The 19,602-nt window shown below is 40.4% G+C and overlaps 1 protein-coding gene across 1 annotated transcript in view; it reads right to left on the bottom strand.

Annotated features, from left to right (window-relative positions):
- Positions 1-18,981, bottom strand: part of RGL1 (ral guanine nucleotide dissociation stimulator-like 1) — a gene marked incomplete at its 5' end in the record, with an annotated part of 81,607 nt that extends 62,626 nt beyond the window's left edge. Inside the window, one exon of the mRNA XM_008937514.1 lies at positions 18,871-18,981. Within this exon, the coding sequence (XP_008935762.1) occupies positions 18,871-18,981 (111 nt within the window). The remainder of the gene's footprint in view (positions 1-18,870) is intronic.
- Between the last annotated feature and the right edge of the window lie 621 nt (positions 18,982-19,602).

Below are 19,602 nucleotides of genomic sequence, written 5' to 3'. Positions count from 1 at the left end.
GGAATAGTGCAAGTCTAGGTATGAACAAATACTTTGAAAAAAATAATTCTGCCAAAAATTATTGGGGTGTTTTTGTTAAACGACATGACATGCTGATATACATTGTAAACAGCCAGGTTGAATACACATAATGGAATTCACTTATTAGTGTGTAAACCCCCTGTGGAAGAGCCAACTAAACTCTGAACACATAGCATACATTGCTAAGGTTGTGTCAACTTGCCACCTTCAAGAGCACTTCTAACAAACATGAACACAGACAGGTAATAACCTCCCTTCCTCACTGCAGTAAGGGAGAGAGCTTAGGACAAAGGACTCGACCTTAAAGCACATAATGGTGTCTTTTTGTCCTTCCAGGATTCCTTTCACATGCAGATATTAAAGAACTTTATACAGCTTTATACAAGGCTGATGGTATAAGGTAGTAGAAGTCGGGTTGTCTGATTCAATGACATGTGCCCAGCACTGTGGCCTCTACATAGAACACTCTCCTATTTTAAACTAATATAGGTTTCAAAGGCCTACAGCATTGGACCTTTCTACCCATCTCACCCACATCAATATCCTCACAGGTATAAAAATAATACAGCTGCTAAAGTCATCATCCAACCCTATTAATAACTCATAGTCCATCTTGAAATTGAAAGCCTTGTCCTTCAAGCCTTTGCATGTAACCCTGTTCCAAGCCACATCTCCTCGTCTCATTGACCTCAGTGCTTATGCTGCAGTTCCTGCACAACTGCAGTATCAATATTGTGTCCCCTCCCACCTCCCTAGTTCCCAGGTTTATTGTTATGTGACCCTTGGTTATTTTGACACAAGGCTAGATGTCACATGATAATTTCCAGTACAGTTGAATTTTGATGCCACTTCATACTGCTTCATTGGGTATCAGCCCAATGACATAATCACAGCACAGAAATTGAAATTTCTCAATTATCATCAAATTTTTAAGCTGCCTCATTGTTAAAGATGACAATAAACAACTTTATGACTATACTAAGAAATATCAGAGGAAACCTACTATACAAATTTTGTTTGTGAAATTGGTAAGTAAAGCCATTTGCCATGATTCTTTCATGAAACATCCTAAAACAAAATATGCTGTCATTTTTTAATAAACAAGTACAGGAAAGAGAAGGCATGACTGATATTACCGCTAACACAGTCAGACACTTAATATGGCAATTTATGAAAATTATAGGTCAACATGGGGAAAAAGGAGTATTTTCACCACACAAAAAAAGACCAATTTTCATCCATTACCTCTACTGATGGTAGTCAAAAACTGTTATACTTCTCCTGTGAAAAATCACACTACTTCTCCCCCTTCCAGGAATGTAATTTAATTTAATTGTGGAGCTCATCATCACTTTCTGCTCGGTCAGTAGAAACAAAGAATGTCCTGTATGAGACAGCAGGCAACACTGCTGAACTCAAAATGGATTTAAGGATGCCACAAGTAATAATTCTCTTGCGTAACAGTAGCATGAATGCACATTACATAACCCAAACTGGTTTTATTCATCCCGACTGTATTGTTGGCTTTTCTTTCACACTGTAAAGCTTGCCCAAGCAGTACACAGAAATTAAAATTACACTGACTCAGGAAATCAGTGTAAACTGCTACTGCACTCAGTGTAAACAACAAGGCAAGAGAGATAGGTTTTAATAGTATGAATAACTGTAAAATAAAACTGTAGGTGTGGAGAGATTAAGTGCATTCTGACAGAGAAGAAAATATTTAGCAGAAGACTGGTTCAGATTTCAAAATAATCTGAACTTTAAACATAAAGTATTTTTGTGGAAGAAAAAACATCCAGGAAATCTTGTTAGATATTTCATAAAAATTACTGTGAGCAATCTCTATTGTCAAGCTTTTTTAATCTTTGATAAAAGAAACAGGTTAGCAGTAAGTAGCCACTTTTATGATCACAGCATGGTACATGCCTAGAATGCACTATAAACTTAATTTCAGTGGCTGTGCTTTTTACTACCCTTTTTTCTGAAACAAAGAGACCTCTCCAAGGTGGGGCCTTAGCAGAAAAAAAAGAGTTAATAGTACGCTAATGTTACCTAGTATTAAGAGTTACCAGCTTGAACATTTATTTAAATGCTGTAAGAGTCCAAAAAATGTGTGTTCAACCATTAGTTCAGGCCAAACTGAATTTTTAGTATATTATCTAGATATCACAGGGGATCTGGTTATGGAATCTGTCAGGATTCTTCTCTTGTACCCATAGAGACAGGAAGTGCCTCTGTGTGACTGCATGCATGTCCGTGTACACTATACCTGGGCTGGCAACATCTCTGTGGCAAATCTATAGGTACCTTCTCTATGACAAAGTCTGCATTTTGTATGACAAGCTGCATACACATAGTGGCAACTAAACACACTGCACAGCTACACATGACTGCATTCTTCTAAGTACAGCACCCAGCCATTAACCCACCTCTTTTGACACAGCAGAAAGAAGCACAGGTTGCATGAGCTGGCACTGAACCCACAGCAGACATCTGTATTTCAGTTTAAGAATGCTATGTTGCAACTGAACTTAAATCCTCAGGCAATGGACACAAATCAAAACACACACATAATTATGTGGAAGTCTTGAGTCAGAATGAAAAATAAGTATAGCTTACAAGTAAAGGGGAAAGAAAGAGTGAAAAATGTCAGGCTGTAAGATGAAACAAAAATCAACGTTTACTGTCTGTTTTTTAGTTCATGAGTGAGTTTGAGGAGGGATTGTTGTTTAATTACCCATCATTCTGTCCCGTTCTAGCTTTATGACCACCTGATGTTTTTCTGAATAAAATGACTGGTTTTGCACGAAGAATGCAAGTCTCATGGTTTAAGTAAGTGTGCAAGAGTTCATTCACATTTTGTATGCTACAGGGAGCCAGCAGACTGAAAGCACAGCCAGAATCAATCTGAAGCACTCAATGGGAGGAATGCAACAGCCTAAGATCTGACTTCCAAATGAAATACATTATTGTTACTTATGAAACATTTCCAACAGCAGCACAATGGCTGCCATGTCAAAATGTAAGCTGCCATCCCTGCCCTAAAGGCTTTCTACTCGAAAAACACAAAATGCACTGCAGGTACAGCCAAACAGACAAAAGGATGCACAGGCACAATAATTTTCTGTTTGTATTTGCATGTAATATTTCAGCTGCCTTCCATATACACCTCAGGAGCACTTGGTTAACGAACCTCTTTTGCACTGAAGACAACAGTTAATCCTGAAGGGTGTGGTGACTTGTTCATTTGCATCCCAACACCAACAAAGCTTTGAAACCTTACCAACATCATCTAATAAGCCCTATCCACACAAATACTATAAACAACCAGAGGACATCCTGCACTTGATTAGAGCCAAAACAGAAACTCAATATGATTCAATGCATGCAAGCCTTTATGCAATTTTATGTGGGGCATAAGCTATATATAAAAGGAAATAAAACCATAGATAGCTCTTGAACACAGGATGGTCTATTTCTGATTTTGGGTATATAGATCTTCAGAAGTTTAGATCACTGATTTTTAACAGTCCAAAGAAGCCACTTAGATCAGGAAGTCTAAGCATCTACATGAGATGAGTCTCCAGTATCATAGCTCTTGGGCTTCAAAATTTGAACACATCTCAAAGCATTCAGTCATTCCACGTTGTTCAACCATTCTGAGAGCTTTTCAACAGAAAATGCCACTTCATAATAAAAACATGTTGTTTTACTTGCACAAAATTGCTCATGGACCCCCTAAAAAGGAAGAAACAACTATTGGACTGGGAGAAAGGTTAAGCCTCCATAAGGAGAACGGCAACCATACAAAACAGCTGAGGGGGTGGGAGGGGAAAAGAGAATAATCCTCTAAACTGCTTTCAGAACAAAAAGGTGGGAAGAACATAGAGGAAAACAGGTGAAAGAATAGAATATAATGACAGGATCACTCCCCAAAAGCATATTAAATGCCTACACCTTATTAGTGGCACTGGGACCCAGTGGCAGCATTGCTGGCTTTAGTCCACAGACTGTGCTAGAGACCCACACAGCACTTGCAGCCTCTGCAACCCACCCCACGGGTGCTGCCTGGTGCTCTTTTGAGGTCCTGCTGGGACGTTTTAGGAAGGAGGTGGTAAACTGGTGTCTCATCCGACACTCCTCTCCACAGAAAGGATTAGAAGAGCCAAGCCCCTGCATCTGTAAGCAACAGAGTATATTGGTCTCCAAAATAAAGATTGTACCACAGAGTAACAGGGCATATCAGGAGGACCTTGCTCTGCTACAGAACTTTTCTTACATGTCTGGCACAGTAGAAAAGTTTTCTCTCTCATAGGTTTGAATCTACACATTCATATTAAGGCACAAGAGTTTGCCTCTATGCTCCTTGGATCACTAGATCTCAAAATTAATCGTAAGTATATTACAGGTAAGAAAGTTAAACCCCTAGAAGATAAGTTGGTCCATTTAAGCCATAGGGTGAGTGTAATGGTTTGAAACCTGCTGCTCCTGGTGGGTGGAGATCTGAAATCTAAAACCAGGAGCAAGCCTGAATGGAAGGGGCGGAGACCTCTTCTATTCCCACTCCCCTCTTCCTGTCTTCAGGACTTCCTGCTGGGGTCTATAAAAGGGGTGAGAAGACACACCTCTTTCTCTCTCGCTCTCTTCTCTTCTCCTCTGCTGGGGTCCTAGCCGAGGACACGCTGCTCTGCTGCTGCTTTGTGTTTCCCTGTGCTGCACGTGGCCGTGGCCATCTTGGGACCTGGGCCTGATCTACAGACTCATTCCCTGTCTCCATCTATGTCCAAGGAGTGTGCATCCACCTCAATCCAGCAAGATCCAGCACTGGGGAGCATCAGCACAGCACCTGGGTTTTGTATTTTTGGAAGGTTAACCTTCCTTGCTTTGTTGTTATTATAATCCCTTTACCCTGTTAAACCCCTACCCTTCTTCCTTTCTGTACCCTGTTAAATCCCTACCCTTCTTCCTTTCTGTTCCCTGTTAAATAATATATTTCATTTTGTTAACTTCTCAATCGGTGCAAAGCTTTCATTACCCCTGCCTTCCTTTGTTTACCTCTCTACCTGGGAGAACTAAGGGATAAGGGAGGGGGGACACAATTCTGCCTTCTCACCGAGACAGGTGAGTCATAAACAAATGAATACTGAGCACTGGACACTTGACATGCAGTACCTTTCTAAATCCAGTATCACAATTGTCTTCAAATTGGTACGACAGAGCAAATAAATACACACAATAATTCCTGTGCTAACAGCATATGCAGCAACAAGGTTATTCTCAGTGAAGATTTTCACGTTATTTTTGAGCCATGCAAGAGAAGTGGAGCAGCAGCAGCTGAAGGACCACCATCACGGATTTCAGTGGAATTTGCAGTATGCAATAGCTTCTGCACTGATGCAGGGCTGAGCTACATGAAGATGATTGCACAAGTTTGGATGTAAATTGGTATTTGGACACAACCTGATGGCATAGAGGAACAAACAAAAACCTTCATCATACTGTAAACCTGACAGAGCAAAAAGTTAATCAGTGCTGCCATGCAAAGCAGGAGAAAGCTCACACCGAAGGTGGAGGCAGCCAAGTTTCATTTTGATTGCCAAAGCTGTTAAAGGGTAGCTACACTCTGATGGGCAACAGATGGCTTATACAACTTCATATAGAGAAATGTAAGAGGCCAGCAAAAAAGTCTGTTGAAAGTACTACCCTGAAAGGTCACACTGTGGCACACAAATCAGAGAAAAGATCTGAAGGGATGGAGTAGGCATAACATTAAATCTTTCAGCACAGCGCTTGGAAGCAGCAACAAAAAGCAAATAATTCTGCGAAGTATAAATAAAGGGTACCAAAGCGAGTCAAAGGGCATTATTCTTTCACTGCATAAGAGGTCTGATGAGACCACATGTAGAGCACATACTCTGTTCTAGCTGCGTTATTTTTAAAGTGGCTATTATGAAGCTGAATGGGGTAAAGCAAAGGGCAACCCACACGATTCCTACATTTGTAGAGTCCAAGAAAGCCAAGATGCAAAATTCTGTTTTACACACAAAACCAAAAAGCAGGATTTGAGCACCCAGAATTCTCACTGGTTAGGAAGAGGTTGCAGGGCTGCTGGAAAACAGGCCCACAACAAACTCCCATACTATGTTGCAATATGGCCCTGACATCTTCTGGACATTAAAGTTCTCATGAATCTTTTTATGAGTGCCTGTGTTAAATTTTATTCTGCCTTGTTAAATATTTGCTGCAAACAAATTGAAACCAGAACTTTATAAACAGCAACACATAATAATTGTAATTTTTAACTAAACTAGAGGTTTTTCCCTCTGATAACGGCCAGATGATATGGAGGAAGGTGAAGAAATAACACCCATAACATACAGAATAACCAATTCAAAGGGTAAGACTCTTCTCAACTGCAGAAAGCATTTGTTTTATACCTAAGTTACAAAGTGTTACATGTCTTGTGTTTTAAATCTTATATAATATTCATGCATTTGTTCTACTTATTGATATAAATGTCTAATCTTTTTCTGAATCCTTCTAGATTCAGTGGGACTCAGTTACTTCTTCCAGCAGCAAGTCCTTCAGGTTTATTACATATGATGTAAAATTACACGTTTCTTTTCCCTTCCTTGCTTTCACAACCACTGAACACTCCCTGGGCTGTCCCTTCTCCACTCTCTGGAGTGTCCCTTCTCCACTCACTGTTTTACGTGCCTTCACTATATCCTCCTATTCATTGTCAGAGCCACAACCTGTGAAGATTTAACAAATATCCTTTTTTTTAAACCTGCACATCAACCCTAACTGCACCAAGGCACAAATTTAACAGTCTTCACCCTTTCAGTGTCTCTAAATGTTGATAATCTTTTCCCATCTGTGGATCCCTTTTCTAGTTCCCTCATCTTTAAGATGAGGGAGCAAGCATCAGGAACAAGCCAGGTACTATTGTAGTCTTGCTGGTAGTATTTTCTAAGCTTTGCTTCAAACTCCGCTTCAGCTTAATATTTAAGTTTGCTTTCAGCACTGCCATGGTGGTGGGCAAATACTTCCACAGAACTCTGGACTCTTAGAAGTCCAGATCTTCTCCCCAACAGGTTTTAATTAATTTACTTCTGGTCCTAAATTGTTTCAGTGTGCTTCTGTGTATCGTTAAGCAGCTGCTCCCTGTGGCATATATGTCCCATGTGGAGAAGATATCCATGTGATAACACTGTAAAGCCACTAAATAAATATTATCATGCAATTTTGACAGCTCATCTATCACCCTCTGAACTTTTTCTAATGCTTCAAACTCTTCAACAACCTCAAAAAATAGCGTTTTTAAAGTCACACTGTCCCAGAGACACTTTTTCTCCTCTTTCCCAACTCCCCACACAAAGGGGAACTCAACCAAATCCCTGGCTAGAGCACTGCAGCTGAGTTAATCACACTCAAATCATACCTTTATACTATGTTTCATTACAGCATATTTCACATAGTCTGTCTGGTGAAAATCTGTGGCCTTGCTTTGAAAGTCATTTGGATGAAAGATGCTATAAGAATGCAAGATCATTATCATTTCACTTGGACAGGTTTTTACTTTCCTTCCGGTCCGTAAACTATTGGTGGCATGTGCTGAACCAAACTACAGAGCTGCAGTATTCAGGCACTAGAATGTGTTCATTTTGGTCCAAGGTAGAGTGGTTTCCATAAACTTTAAATGGATTTCTATGTCCAAAACATCAAACTATTACTACAGTTTTAAAACTTTATAAAATAAAATTTAAAAACCACAACATGTTGTCATACATCTCAATAAATTTCTTATTCCAAAAGGTGTAAAAACATAACACAGACTTTATAGGACAGCCCTAGATGTAAACCTACACACTAGTGTACCACCCATGAAGAACTATAAGTCACTTCTCAAGAAAAGAGAGCATTTTGGGGGTGAATCAAGAGCAAAAGAAGATCTGGGAGAGTGCTGGGGCAAACTGTAACAACTCCCTGGACACAACTACTGGTCAGCTGGGAGAGTGCTGGGGCAAACTGTAACTCCCTGGACACAACTACTGGTCAATTGCTCAGCCCTCCAGGAAAAAGATCCAGAGGTATTTGGGTTAACTATGAGGAGATACAGAAAAGTACACAAATAACATGTATCCAAGTACCCCAGGGTTCAAAGAATGGTCTACCAAACTGGTCCACATTCACTGGACAAAAGTAGCTCTGCTGCTGCCTGAGCAATCCCCTAAGAAAATAACATTGCAAGTGGGACACACTGTTTTTCTGCTGTTTAAAAAAGAAAAGAAAAAAAGTGAAAGGTTTCTGCATAAGTGTAATGTCTTACAATCTCTGATGCTGTCTAACTGGGGTGATAACACTAAGACATACATGGAAACATTCAGTGTGAGGTTGGACAGGGCTCTGAGCAACCTGCTCTAGTGGAAGATGTCTCTGCTGGCTGAAGAGGCATTGGTCTAGATGACCTTGAAAGGTCCCTTCCAACCCAAACCAGTTTGTGACTCTAAGATTTTGCCTCTGGTTTACAAGATACTACACACTGATTACACGAAGACAAGCAAGTACAGGACCCACACTGTGGTAGCATTTATTTATCCCTTTCACACAAGGTAACTGCATTTTCCTCAGGGGGCTGGAACATGGTCTGGTCACTGTGTGCTTGCTCCTTCACACAGCTCTACCCCCTCACAATGGTGCCTATAGGAAGCTATTTATTTAGAAAATAGATTCCTACAGCAGCAGTAAAAGATGCAAGTTCAAAGCATGCATTTACACGCTGTCACTAAACAGATTTTTAATTAGCTCTGCCAAGGCTAAATTTAAATCCAAGCGTGACTAACATGATTGCAATGCTTCAGCCTGTTTCTTAAATGAAAACATCAAAACCAAAACTGTAAAACTAATGGTTTCTCCAGGGCTATTCTCTTTACAGCACCTCAGTCCAGTTCATATGCTGCTTCTCCCAGGCTTTCCGATGACACATAGCCACGTTACTTGCCAACACTTCTTTAACCCAACAAGTGACCTAGATCTTCTAACATTCAGAAGGAAAATGCCAGTTTCTCTGCAAAGAGAGCTGATATTTTTTTCATTTGTTTTGTTATTCCTTTCAGTTCTGCTTGAAGAAGCAAGCAAGGTAACATTCAGTGATGTTAGCAGCCAGACAGTTACAACACCACAATTCAAGGAGAACCTCTACCATTCAAGAAGTGTAGTTTTAAAAGGACAGGCATCCTGGCTATTGAAGGAATTATAGTGGAGATTAATTACAGCACATGATGCTATTATGTTCCTACATGTCACAGGTAAACTGAAAGTGTGCCAAAGGCAAGTTTTTGTACATAAGCAGGCTGTCTGTGAGGTTTCTGAAATGCAGCCACCCACAACTCATGCCAAAACACAAGAGCAGTCCCCAGCAATTTCTGCTCAAGAGACCTCCCTTAGCTCTTTGCTGTTCCACTTCTTGCAAGGATCCTTAGGGAGAGATGCCTCTGTACAGCCCTACAAGAAGGGAGGCTGCCTCTGCCTCTCCCTAGTTCCATGTGGCCTCACAAGAATATCCTACAGCCTCAACCCAGTGTTAATAACACCGTAAGATTAAAGCACTGCCACCCTGTCACCCTTTGACAGCTTGGAATGCTACGTTTTAAATTCAACCGAGAGCATGACACTGTGCTACAAAGCCAGTTACCCTTCTAATCACACATTTTGTATTTGGAACTGAGGAAGTAGAAGACAGTAATCTTTCAGGCTTCCATTTTAAAACTCATAATAAGATCAGTTTTATTTTTTTAGTGGCTGTTCCACACACAGCCTCTATTACACAGCAGATGACTGCATCAAAGAGTGCTACTTGGGATATTCCTGGAGCAGATACACCTGCTTGGTCCAGGAAGTAAGGAGAAAAAACATTCCATAAGTTGTCATTAATGAGGGCTACAATGCTATGGAACTATTATGTCCATAACTGAAGGAAAGGACAGAAGGAAAGAATCTACTCAAAACCTAAAGGCAAGCTGGATGAGATGCTAAAGATTTCTTCTTTGTAACTACGTACCTGTCTATTGGTAAAATCATGCAGTTCCCTCTGAAATCTCCTATATATCTACCTCATAGGTCTCCAGCAGTTGACAGGCAACTTCCACTATGCCAAATCAATGTGAGCACAGCCCATCTTTCTTCCTTCTCCAAGACAATTCCTCACAGAAGATGACATTTGGAGTGCACAATAGTGCAACCTGGTATCTGTGGGGAGCCTGTCAGCTCCTTGGGAACTGCTTTTCTGCTTCTGCCAAATATATAGTCGGAACTATACCCTGACCTTGGTCTGAGCAGTCAGGACATGCCAATTCCAAAGAGTCTGATTTAGCCAAAAGGGACCAACATAAGCTATAAAGCAAGCTGCAGCAAGGAAAACCACCAGCCAAGTCCTTGCCTGCTGGTTGCACAGGAAAATATATTTGACCAGAACATCTGGGGCCTGAGAGTAAGATAAAAAAGAAATCACAGAGCTGGTTCAGAAGGGCATATGGAAGGGCAGAAGCAGGCTCAGAGGAAATTTGAGGGTTTCTAAGTTTCTAAAACATTGATAGTTCCAGGCACCATTTAGATCTCAACCCATACTTAGGAGGTCAGTGTCAGAAAGAAAAAAAATTCTAACTAGAAGTTCTTTTCTGACATGCTCAAGAAAAAGAGAAGGTTGCGTCCTAGGTCCTAACTGGGATACAAATGAGTTAGACAGACGTTTTTATAACATTTTTCTGACTGAACTCTCCAGCATAAGTTTCCTGCCAATGTATGTGACTGCAGATGTATTTAGAAGCCAAATTTGTGGTCATATGCAGTGTGAGACAATCATGCTAAATTCATTTTTAACACGCCACAAAATTCTCCAGAAAAGGTAGTTATCAAATAATATCAGTGTTAAGAAAACACAAAAATACTTAATGTTGCTGCAGATGTATTTAGAAGCCAAATTTGTGGTCATATGCAGTGTGCAGTGTGAGACAATCATGCTAAATTCATCTTTAACACGCCACAAAATTCTCCAAAAAGGTAGTTATCAAATAATATCATTGTTAAGAAAACACAAAAATATTTAATGTTGGATTTGGTACTTTTTGGCTCTTCCCCTTTCAGAATTTTGAAGGTATTTAAAAGCACCCTTCTACAGTTGTTCGTTTGTCATTTTTTGAAGAACATGTTCTGCTACACACTCAATGCTACAGCATTAAAGACACCTCGAGACAAGTAATGTTTTGAATCAATCTCTGCTTGAACAAACCCCAGAGCCTGAAGTTCAGCTGTGGTCAAAAAAAGAAAACAGAAAGAAAAAAAACATGTACCTAAAATCCACTCTGGACATGGAACCAAGGGCAAACTAAACTGGGCAGTGCTGGCCATGAGGGAGCATAGTATTTCTCTGTTATCTGGATATTTAAGACTCAAAGGAAGAGCAGTCTGTGTCATCCATCAGTAGAGCAAGAAATGCGATGCTCGAGGACTGGCTCTGAAAGCTTAGTGATCATTTAAGATGTGGAGATACAATCTCCCTAGGCCTCCTCGAGTGCACAGAGGCTCGGGGGAACTCCCGCTCCTGGCTGTGTTTCCTGTGACCAGCCTCGCTAAAAACTCCAGAAGCCAAGTTTCCCTCTTTCCTAGATAAAGGACTCTGATAGGAAAAACATTTGGCAAGCACTAGGGAGCCCCTCCTGCCTCAAAGGCTCATTCCTGACTGCTTCCCTCAGGTTCCCTGAGGGCTGGACACTGGCCGCCCACCCCTCCCCTAACTCCTGTAAGGGTGAGATAAAGCACTCCAGCTGGCTAACAGGGATGTCTTCAAAAGTCACTTAACAGCAAAACTCGTTTGCTTTTAATTTTTGTAATCATCTTGTCCATCTGCCCATGCCACACCCAAGCTTTTCACCGCTCATTTTCTGTGCCACTGCATCTGCTCTGTTCTCCTTACACCACTGATTCCCCTCCTCCAATTTGACACCGGTGTTTTCTAACACCTCTCTGCTCTTTTTCTGCATCCAATTCTCCATATAGTGCTTCCCATCTCCAGACATCTGCTCAAGGCACTCTCCTCACCCATCTCCCTCTTTCCCCGCTGTACTCACTCCCACCTGCCTCATGAACGACGACTTCAAATCTAAAATTTGAGAGCGACCTCCTCTGAGCATACTGGTCTCTCCAACAGCAGGAGAGACCAGCACCAACTGTCTGCCTTCACTTAACAACTCTCCGTCAACCGGGATAAGCCTGTGGGGAAATTCTACAACAAAGCAGCTGCTACCATATTCCCCTCTTCAGTCTCCCTTTTCTGGACTCTCCTCTTGCCTGCATCTCTTACACACAATTAGCTCCACACAATCAACTTCCCTCTCTCTGATTATACATCTGGATCTCTCTTTTGTCACACACACCCACATTTTTCTCTCAAAAATGCAACTTCCATATCGATGATCTATCCCAATCCTCTCCTTCACTGCACGCTTCCTTGCTCTTATATTTCCTCTTGGCTTAGAAACATACAATGGCAGGATGTTGTATCCTGCTACCAAAGGAAATTACCTTATAATTCTCTCCTCCAACTGATCCCTCTCCAGTGTTGATGCTGTTGGGTTGTGTCCTTCACTCTTGCTGGAGTGCCACTCCACTATCTGATTGCTCTGATGATTTGAAACTTCCTTCTAACTTCTAGCAAGTTATACACCAGTCTAGAGCTGGTGTGAATAGTTCTTTTTCCTCCCTTGTGATTACTTCATTATTTTTAATAGGTATTAATTACATAGGTTAACAAAATGAAGATTTATGGAGTATGTTATCTATAGCTTTCAGGTTATAATGAGGCACATTAATAATTTTCTTGATGATCCCAAAAATCTTCCTCTGTCTCAATCTCAGTTTAAATCAGCTTTCTCAAAAATGACCAGAGTCACAGACTGTGAGGACACTCCAGAAGGGGCTTCACGCTTCCCATCTCCCCTAGCAATAAACTAAAACAACACAGCATCACACTTACTTTTTCTGTTTTGCAACACGCTGAGGTTTTGTGTATCCTGTGATTGATGAATACAACCACAGCTGGAAGGGCTGAGGACAAAAGATAACACCCTATAGCAGAAATTATTTTAATTCATTCACAAACATGCCTTTGCATTCTGTGCTATTTAATTTCAACTTGCTTATGTTCCAGCAAACCTGAATGTCAGCCTGTAGGATTATTTCCATCCTCCAGGTGTTTTCTTCCTCTGTCAGACCATCAGATTTTGTCAGCATGCATCTACTTCTATGTCACTGACCCTAATGACACATGACAGATGTTCAGTCACAGGACTGACCCACGTAGAACTCCCATAGGCACCTGTCTCCAGACTAACAGTTCCTCTTTCAGATCAAGCTCTTGCAGCATCAGCTCTCCTTCAACAGGTCATTCAAAATTATAGTTCCTCAGTCTCTCCAAAAACTAGATTTTTAAGTGACTTCAGAAACAAAGAAAGAGATTAAACCCACAGCCTTTTTGAATCCAGAAGATCAGTTCTCTTCATGAGATAAATATCTCCTGTCTACCTAGATCACACCTTCCTCACCTCAAATACAGGCACCACTGCTGTTCTCCAGTCATACCATGGCATTTCTAACTTGATCGATGAATTACAGCTCCTTGCTGCTCAGTAGTTCTGGGCTGGACATTGCCAGCTGTCCAGTGTGGGCACATTAAGCTCTTAGGCAAAGATGAGACTTGAAAATATGTTAAAGCCCCATGTGCCATCATTACCATCAATCTCCAGGCTGACTTTTGTCACCCTTGTAGAAAACAGACAAAAATTAATTTAGTTTTTGGAGTTATATACAGATTAACTTTAATTCCTATCTCATTCTCTCTGTGAAGTAGACTTTTTTTTTTTTTTTTGCTATTCTTTTATGGCTGACAAATCTTTGGCTGTTTGTATTCATTTGCTTTGTAAGGCTTGAATTTTGGTTTTACATGATTATTCCTGCACCCTTTCCAGAAAGGTTTTTTTTCCCCTTACGCAGACTGGAAGTCAAGGTAGGGTTTGCAGTTTTGACTTAAACTTCTAAGCTCACACATTCAACTGTCTGAACTTCCTACTCCTCTAAACTTCACCAAATAATTCCCACCATTTCCAATTGTGCCATTGTAAAGGTAAACATCTCCCAGACCTACGCTACATACCTTTCTACAGAATTTACTCATTTCCTGAAAACAAATTAAGGCAAATCCCACTGGCACAGCCTCACCTCTTAGCCGTATTTGACGACAGAAGCAGCTGGCAATAGTATCTACTGCCTTGGTTCAATTCTTGCCAGTTGCCAAGAACATTCATTCAACCAGGTAGCCTTAAACCACCCCCTCACTTGCCTCTTTGCTATTTATATGGTCATGCATTTTCTTCCTGCCTTATTGTCTTACTCCATTCATTCTTTTCCTTTTCCACCACTGGAAGGCCTGTTCTGCTACCACCTAGCAGTGTATACACCCACTGGCATATGGCACAGACACAACCACCAGGCCAATTACCTTCACTAGAAAGGCCTTTTTTCTTTCTCCTCTTCCTTTAATTTTGACCACTCCATAGTAGAGCAATTTCACTATTTAAACTCATTTCACATCTGGAGTCACAGCTCCTCAAATTCTCCAGCCCTTGTTCCTCTCTGAAAAAGACCCCTTCAACAATTCTCATTTCTACCATGCCACAAGCGCAGAAGTTTCCTGTGGTGGTCACCTAACCCTTTCACTTGTCCAGTGGGTCCCATCCCACCTAATACTACTTCCTGTTGTACCTTCTTCCTCCCATAGTCCCATCACTCTTGGAGTCAAAACCTCTTCCAGTCTCTCACCTCCTAAATATTTCCCCCATCTCTTCACTTACTTCTCTGCCTGCTGCTTTTTCCTTCCTTTCAACAAACTGTTTACTTTACAGTTTACTATTTACAATAAATCACTGTCTGGAGTTCATCTCTTCCAACACCATTCATACTGTCAGCATAATGCTCCTGGCAACAGAAATTCAGGTGTTTAGCAGCTCATGTACTTTTACAGCCACTGCTTTACTGTTCTTATCTGCTTCTGGCTACAGTATGATTCAGCTTGTCTCTGTTTCATTTCATGGGTACCTGGCTGTCCGTTCAAGATCAAAAAATCCCACAGAACTCTAAACTTTTCCCTTGTCTTTTCTGCTTTGCTGTCTTTTCTTAATGGACAATAGCACCATCCTGTTTGACACAGAGGATGCCAGCCTCTCTAGGGGCTGTCTTTACATCCTCAGAAGTAAGGCGAATCTCATTTTTCAGGTTCTTTCTGTGTCACAGTTTTAAAATACAACCTTCTCTTTCCAGCCACATCATTCAAATTCCTTGCAGAATCTCACACCTTCTATTCCAGTTACCAATACACCTTTTTCTCTAGCCTGACCTAATGCCACAGAAAATGATGCTGAACATCCACTGTAAAGCCTGCTGCAGAAAGCATTCACCTCAGCCCTTCTTTTGAGCATGCCACCCATCTATACAAACCTCTACTCCATCCTTCTCTCTCACAAAGATGTTAGGCCATGTATCTCAGTATCCATGGCCTTCCTGGCTTGTTCCTGATCTCCACATCATCTCTCTCAAGATCCTGGAGACCTCTCAAGGTCTATCCTGGAAACACCAAAACCCACTTCCTTCAAAAAAAAAAAAAAAAGCCTTCTTGCTTTCTTTCATCGAACGTATTGTATTTGGGAGGTATTCTCCAGAAGTGACAATTAACTTTTGAAGTTTTGTTAAGACTATTGCCTTGACTTGAAAAAAAAATCACACTGTTGCAAAATTGATACCACTGCCTCAGATAACAATTGTCAGCTGAGACAACATATGTGTACAGACAAGCCTCATTTGATATTTAATCTGTAAGTTCTTTTTACTCAGCATAATGCTTTTGTGCAGTATCTATCACAATACTGAGCTACTACTGTGGGCTTTTAATATTTCATAATACTGTAGCGCCAAAAGTCTTAAACTTCACTAAATATTTAGTGTCTAAGTATTTAGTGACAAGAACAGTAGCTATTATTGGCATCTTTTGATGTCTAATGTTAAATTTAAAGCTAAGAAATTTGGTGTTTATACAAAAGCTTCACACTGTTGAAAGTTATGTGACTAAGTCAATTAATTGTAGGGATTTGAAACATTTCTGTATGTAAATAGGCAAGCAGTTATTGATGCTTACTGTAACCTTATGTTTTTAAACAGAACATTCTCTCATAACATGGCCAGCTCTTCAAGAAACCTGGATGGGTTCTTAGGACAGAGAATTTCAAGAAAGATTTATTTGACTTCTTGGAACATAAAGGGTCTAAGTTCATTGACTTTCTGGTACCTGCACAAGAACATATCTAAGCAAGATTTCAAGCTTCTCAGTAACTAAAGGAATTGGTATAAATAAATAATTCTCAACACACTCAGAATAAATAAGACCTTTTATATTTCTTTCAACATAAGTTCTATGAAATTTTCAGTTAGATCTCCATTTCTGTCAGACACATCAAATAATTTACCATCTATTGCTTTTCAGTTGAAAAGCCTCCAAATCACCTTATAAATGCAGCACCACTAAGAATGAAACACTCTGGAACCACTGGACCAAGCCCCTGCTCCAATACCACACAGTATTTAATGGTCACATGCAACACTGAGGTTCTAAAAGACTTGGGCTTTTACCTGAGCCAGTAAACGCAAGGAGCTCAGTACCTCACAGAATGTCCAACTGCTAAGTAGACCCTTAGAGGACACAAACCAGGATGAAAAAAGTAACTTTTAAAAAAGCAAAAAGGCACATACATACTATCAGTAACAGAGTTACTATTTTTGTTGCACTGAAAGTTCAATACTTGCTGATGTACAAATAGGTTGTTGCCATACTCTTCAGTTGACCTTGAGTCTCCATCCTAAGCCTGGCTTAGAGCACCACCGAAAAAATTAAGACCAACCCTGATAAATCCAATGGCTTATTAATTTAGTGTTATGAATTTCAAAGTACAGGAAAATAAAAATTAAAGTTATTAAACCCTATAAGCTTCAGATTAAAAAAAAGTCACCTGATGACAATTACAAAAGAAACAATTACGCTTTTCAAGGCAAAACTGCTTGGGGCAGGCATGTCAATTCATAAATAATGTTCTGGGTTAGAGGCTATTTATTGACTTTATGACCACAGTAAAGCCATTAATGAAACAAGATCACAAAAAGAGCTTAAAATATTTTGTTTTGAAGAGCTTAAGGGAAACAAACAGCCCATACATTTAAAAATATTTTCAAACAATATGCATGAGATTTTCTTGCTCATGAAAGACACCAGCCTGGAAGCTGAAGTTACCAATTTATGCCCAGAACAGGTGCAGATTTCTGACACTCTACCTCCTTCCCCACAAACAGGGCTTCATTCTGACCTGAAAAAAAAACAATGCTAGCCACAGAAAGCTAAGAGTCACCTCCATGACCCTGCAGTCCCTTGTCCGCCTGTGAAGATCGGCACCATCAGCTGTGGTGATGATCTCAGGAACACATATGCACTCTGAGAATATGACCAAGACCTAGCAATCTCCTACACACAAGGAACAACACAGCTGAAACTTGAAAAAAAAAAAAAATTTCTACTTTTCTACAGCATGTTTATGGGACAGAGATGCATTCAAAATTATCTGTACCTCTTACAAAAAAACACCAGCTGGGGAATTTACAGGAGCTCAAAAATACTTCCTAACATTTTTCCTAGCAGAAAACAGGAGGCAGAGATGGGAAATTTGCCACTCAAAGGAAGCAGATTTGAAATTATCTGTTCTGATTAGAACTCTATGTACTTCTTGGAAACATGTGAAGTGGAGATTCTAAGCACTATCTATGCAGGACAGAATTTGCTTATTTTTCTCAGCTATGGTTTTTGTGCTGCTGTATTGCTTTGTCATGGAACTTCGCAAGAAAATTATTTGATATAAATCTCACAGCAGTCTTAAAAGTCTTTAAAATACCAACCTGGATACTTCATGAAACCAAGTTCTTTTACTCCTGTGTCCAATCCCAAAGAAAATATACAAACATAACAGAATAGCATGAAAGTTATAGCCAGCTCCTGAAGATCTGGCTCAACGTGCCACAGCCGCACTGATTCCAATGAAGTGAGGACATTTTCTATCAGCTGGGGACGTGGCCTGACAAAGGTGAAGGCACTCAGCAGCACACCAAATCAAGTGCATGTGCATTGAAGCTCATATTACTTACCACTAAAGCCTTTGTGCTTTGAAATACACCTCTGGAAAACAGCACAGAGCTGTAATTCTTGCAGAAATGCAGACAATTGATTTCTCATCCAGCTGAGAAAGCGATACAACGATAAGACCCAAACCTACATACATGTAAGTTTTGAGGAAGTTTCTGCTAAGTTTTCAAAGACTTTAATTAGTCAAAATACTATGACACTTAGTTTGAGAGAACTGAGATAAGTTCCTAACAGCAGACATCAGCCATAGCCCAGTCTGAAATAACTGTTCAGCTTCTCAGGCTATAAACTAGGATCCTTATTTCTGCACTAAGTATCATCTGACCCATGGCCACAACTGGGCAAAATTTTTTTACATGTGATAAAAAGAGGAAGAATCAACGCAAGGAGAGACTTATTCCAGAGTACCCAGCCAGACAGCTTGAGTGGTTTGACTGTGAGAGCAGTCAGTGCTAAAAGTTAATATCGTAATGATTCGTGTGGAATTCAGCTTTCTTGAGCAGGCTCCAAAGTCCATGAGCAGCCTTCCAAAATGCCACCATGCCAGCTTCACTTACCCCTAGCCACCTTGCTCCTTTGTTGGCAGCCTGCTGAATCTGCACTCTTTTCAGGGTGACATGGTAAACAGCTCCTTCTTCTACCTCTTCACCCCCATCCTGAATTGTGGTCTGCCAGGGAAAGGAAAAAAAAAAGTAAGACAGAAAGGAACATTTTCCCTCTTCTGCTAACCACAATCTATACCAGGTGTTCTAATGCTTCACGCAGAGCCCAGGGCAGAAGATGGGCTGCACAAAGTAAATACAACAATCAAAGCAATACAGGATACTTTTAGATTGAGGGAGCACTGGAGATATTCTTGGCAAGCTGTTCTCTCCCGTGGTATCAAGATACCCTGACTTTCCATTTAACTATTTTTCCTAGACTAGCACATATTTTAAATAGTTGTATAAAGTCTTTTCGAAGGAAATAGTTTGGTTTTGATTAGCAGTCGTCTCTTCCCTCTCCCTCCCCCTCCTCCCTTTTCTAAAGCAATTAATCTCTTTGGTCTTTCATTTATGGAAGGAATTGCACTTTTTAAAACCGTTGAATTACTCAGGCAGACAGCCTTTAAACTTTGAAGCTAACGAGCATTTAAAATACAGCAACCCTTTATTTCTTTTGACAGAAGGGATCTAAAGCGCTTGTGGTTTGCTTTTGCAAAACCTATTATTTCAAGTTCCAAAAAAAAGGAAACTTTACAGAGTCGAGGCTTTAAAACTCACAAATAATAGAAAGGGAATTTAAAAAAA

This window comes from Merops nubicus, unplaced genomic scaffold (genome assembly GCF_000691845.1).
Source record: "Merops nubicus isolate BGI_N331 unplaced genomic scaffold, ASM69184v1 scaffold17430, whole genome shotgun sequence".
Taxonomy (NCBI): Eukaryota; Metazoa; Chordata; class Aves; order Coraciiformes; family Meropidae; genus Merops; species Merops nubicus.
This window is presented reverse-complemented; position numbering and strand designations above follow the sequence as displayed.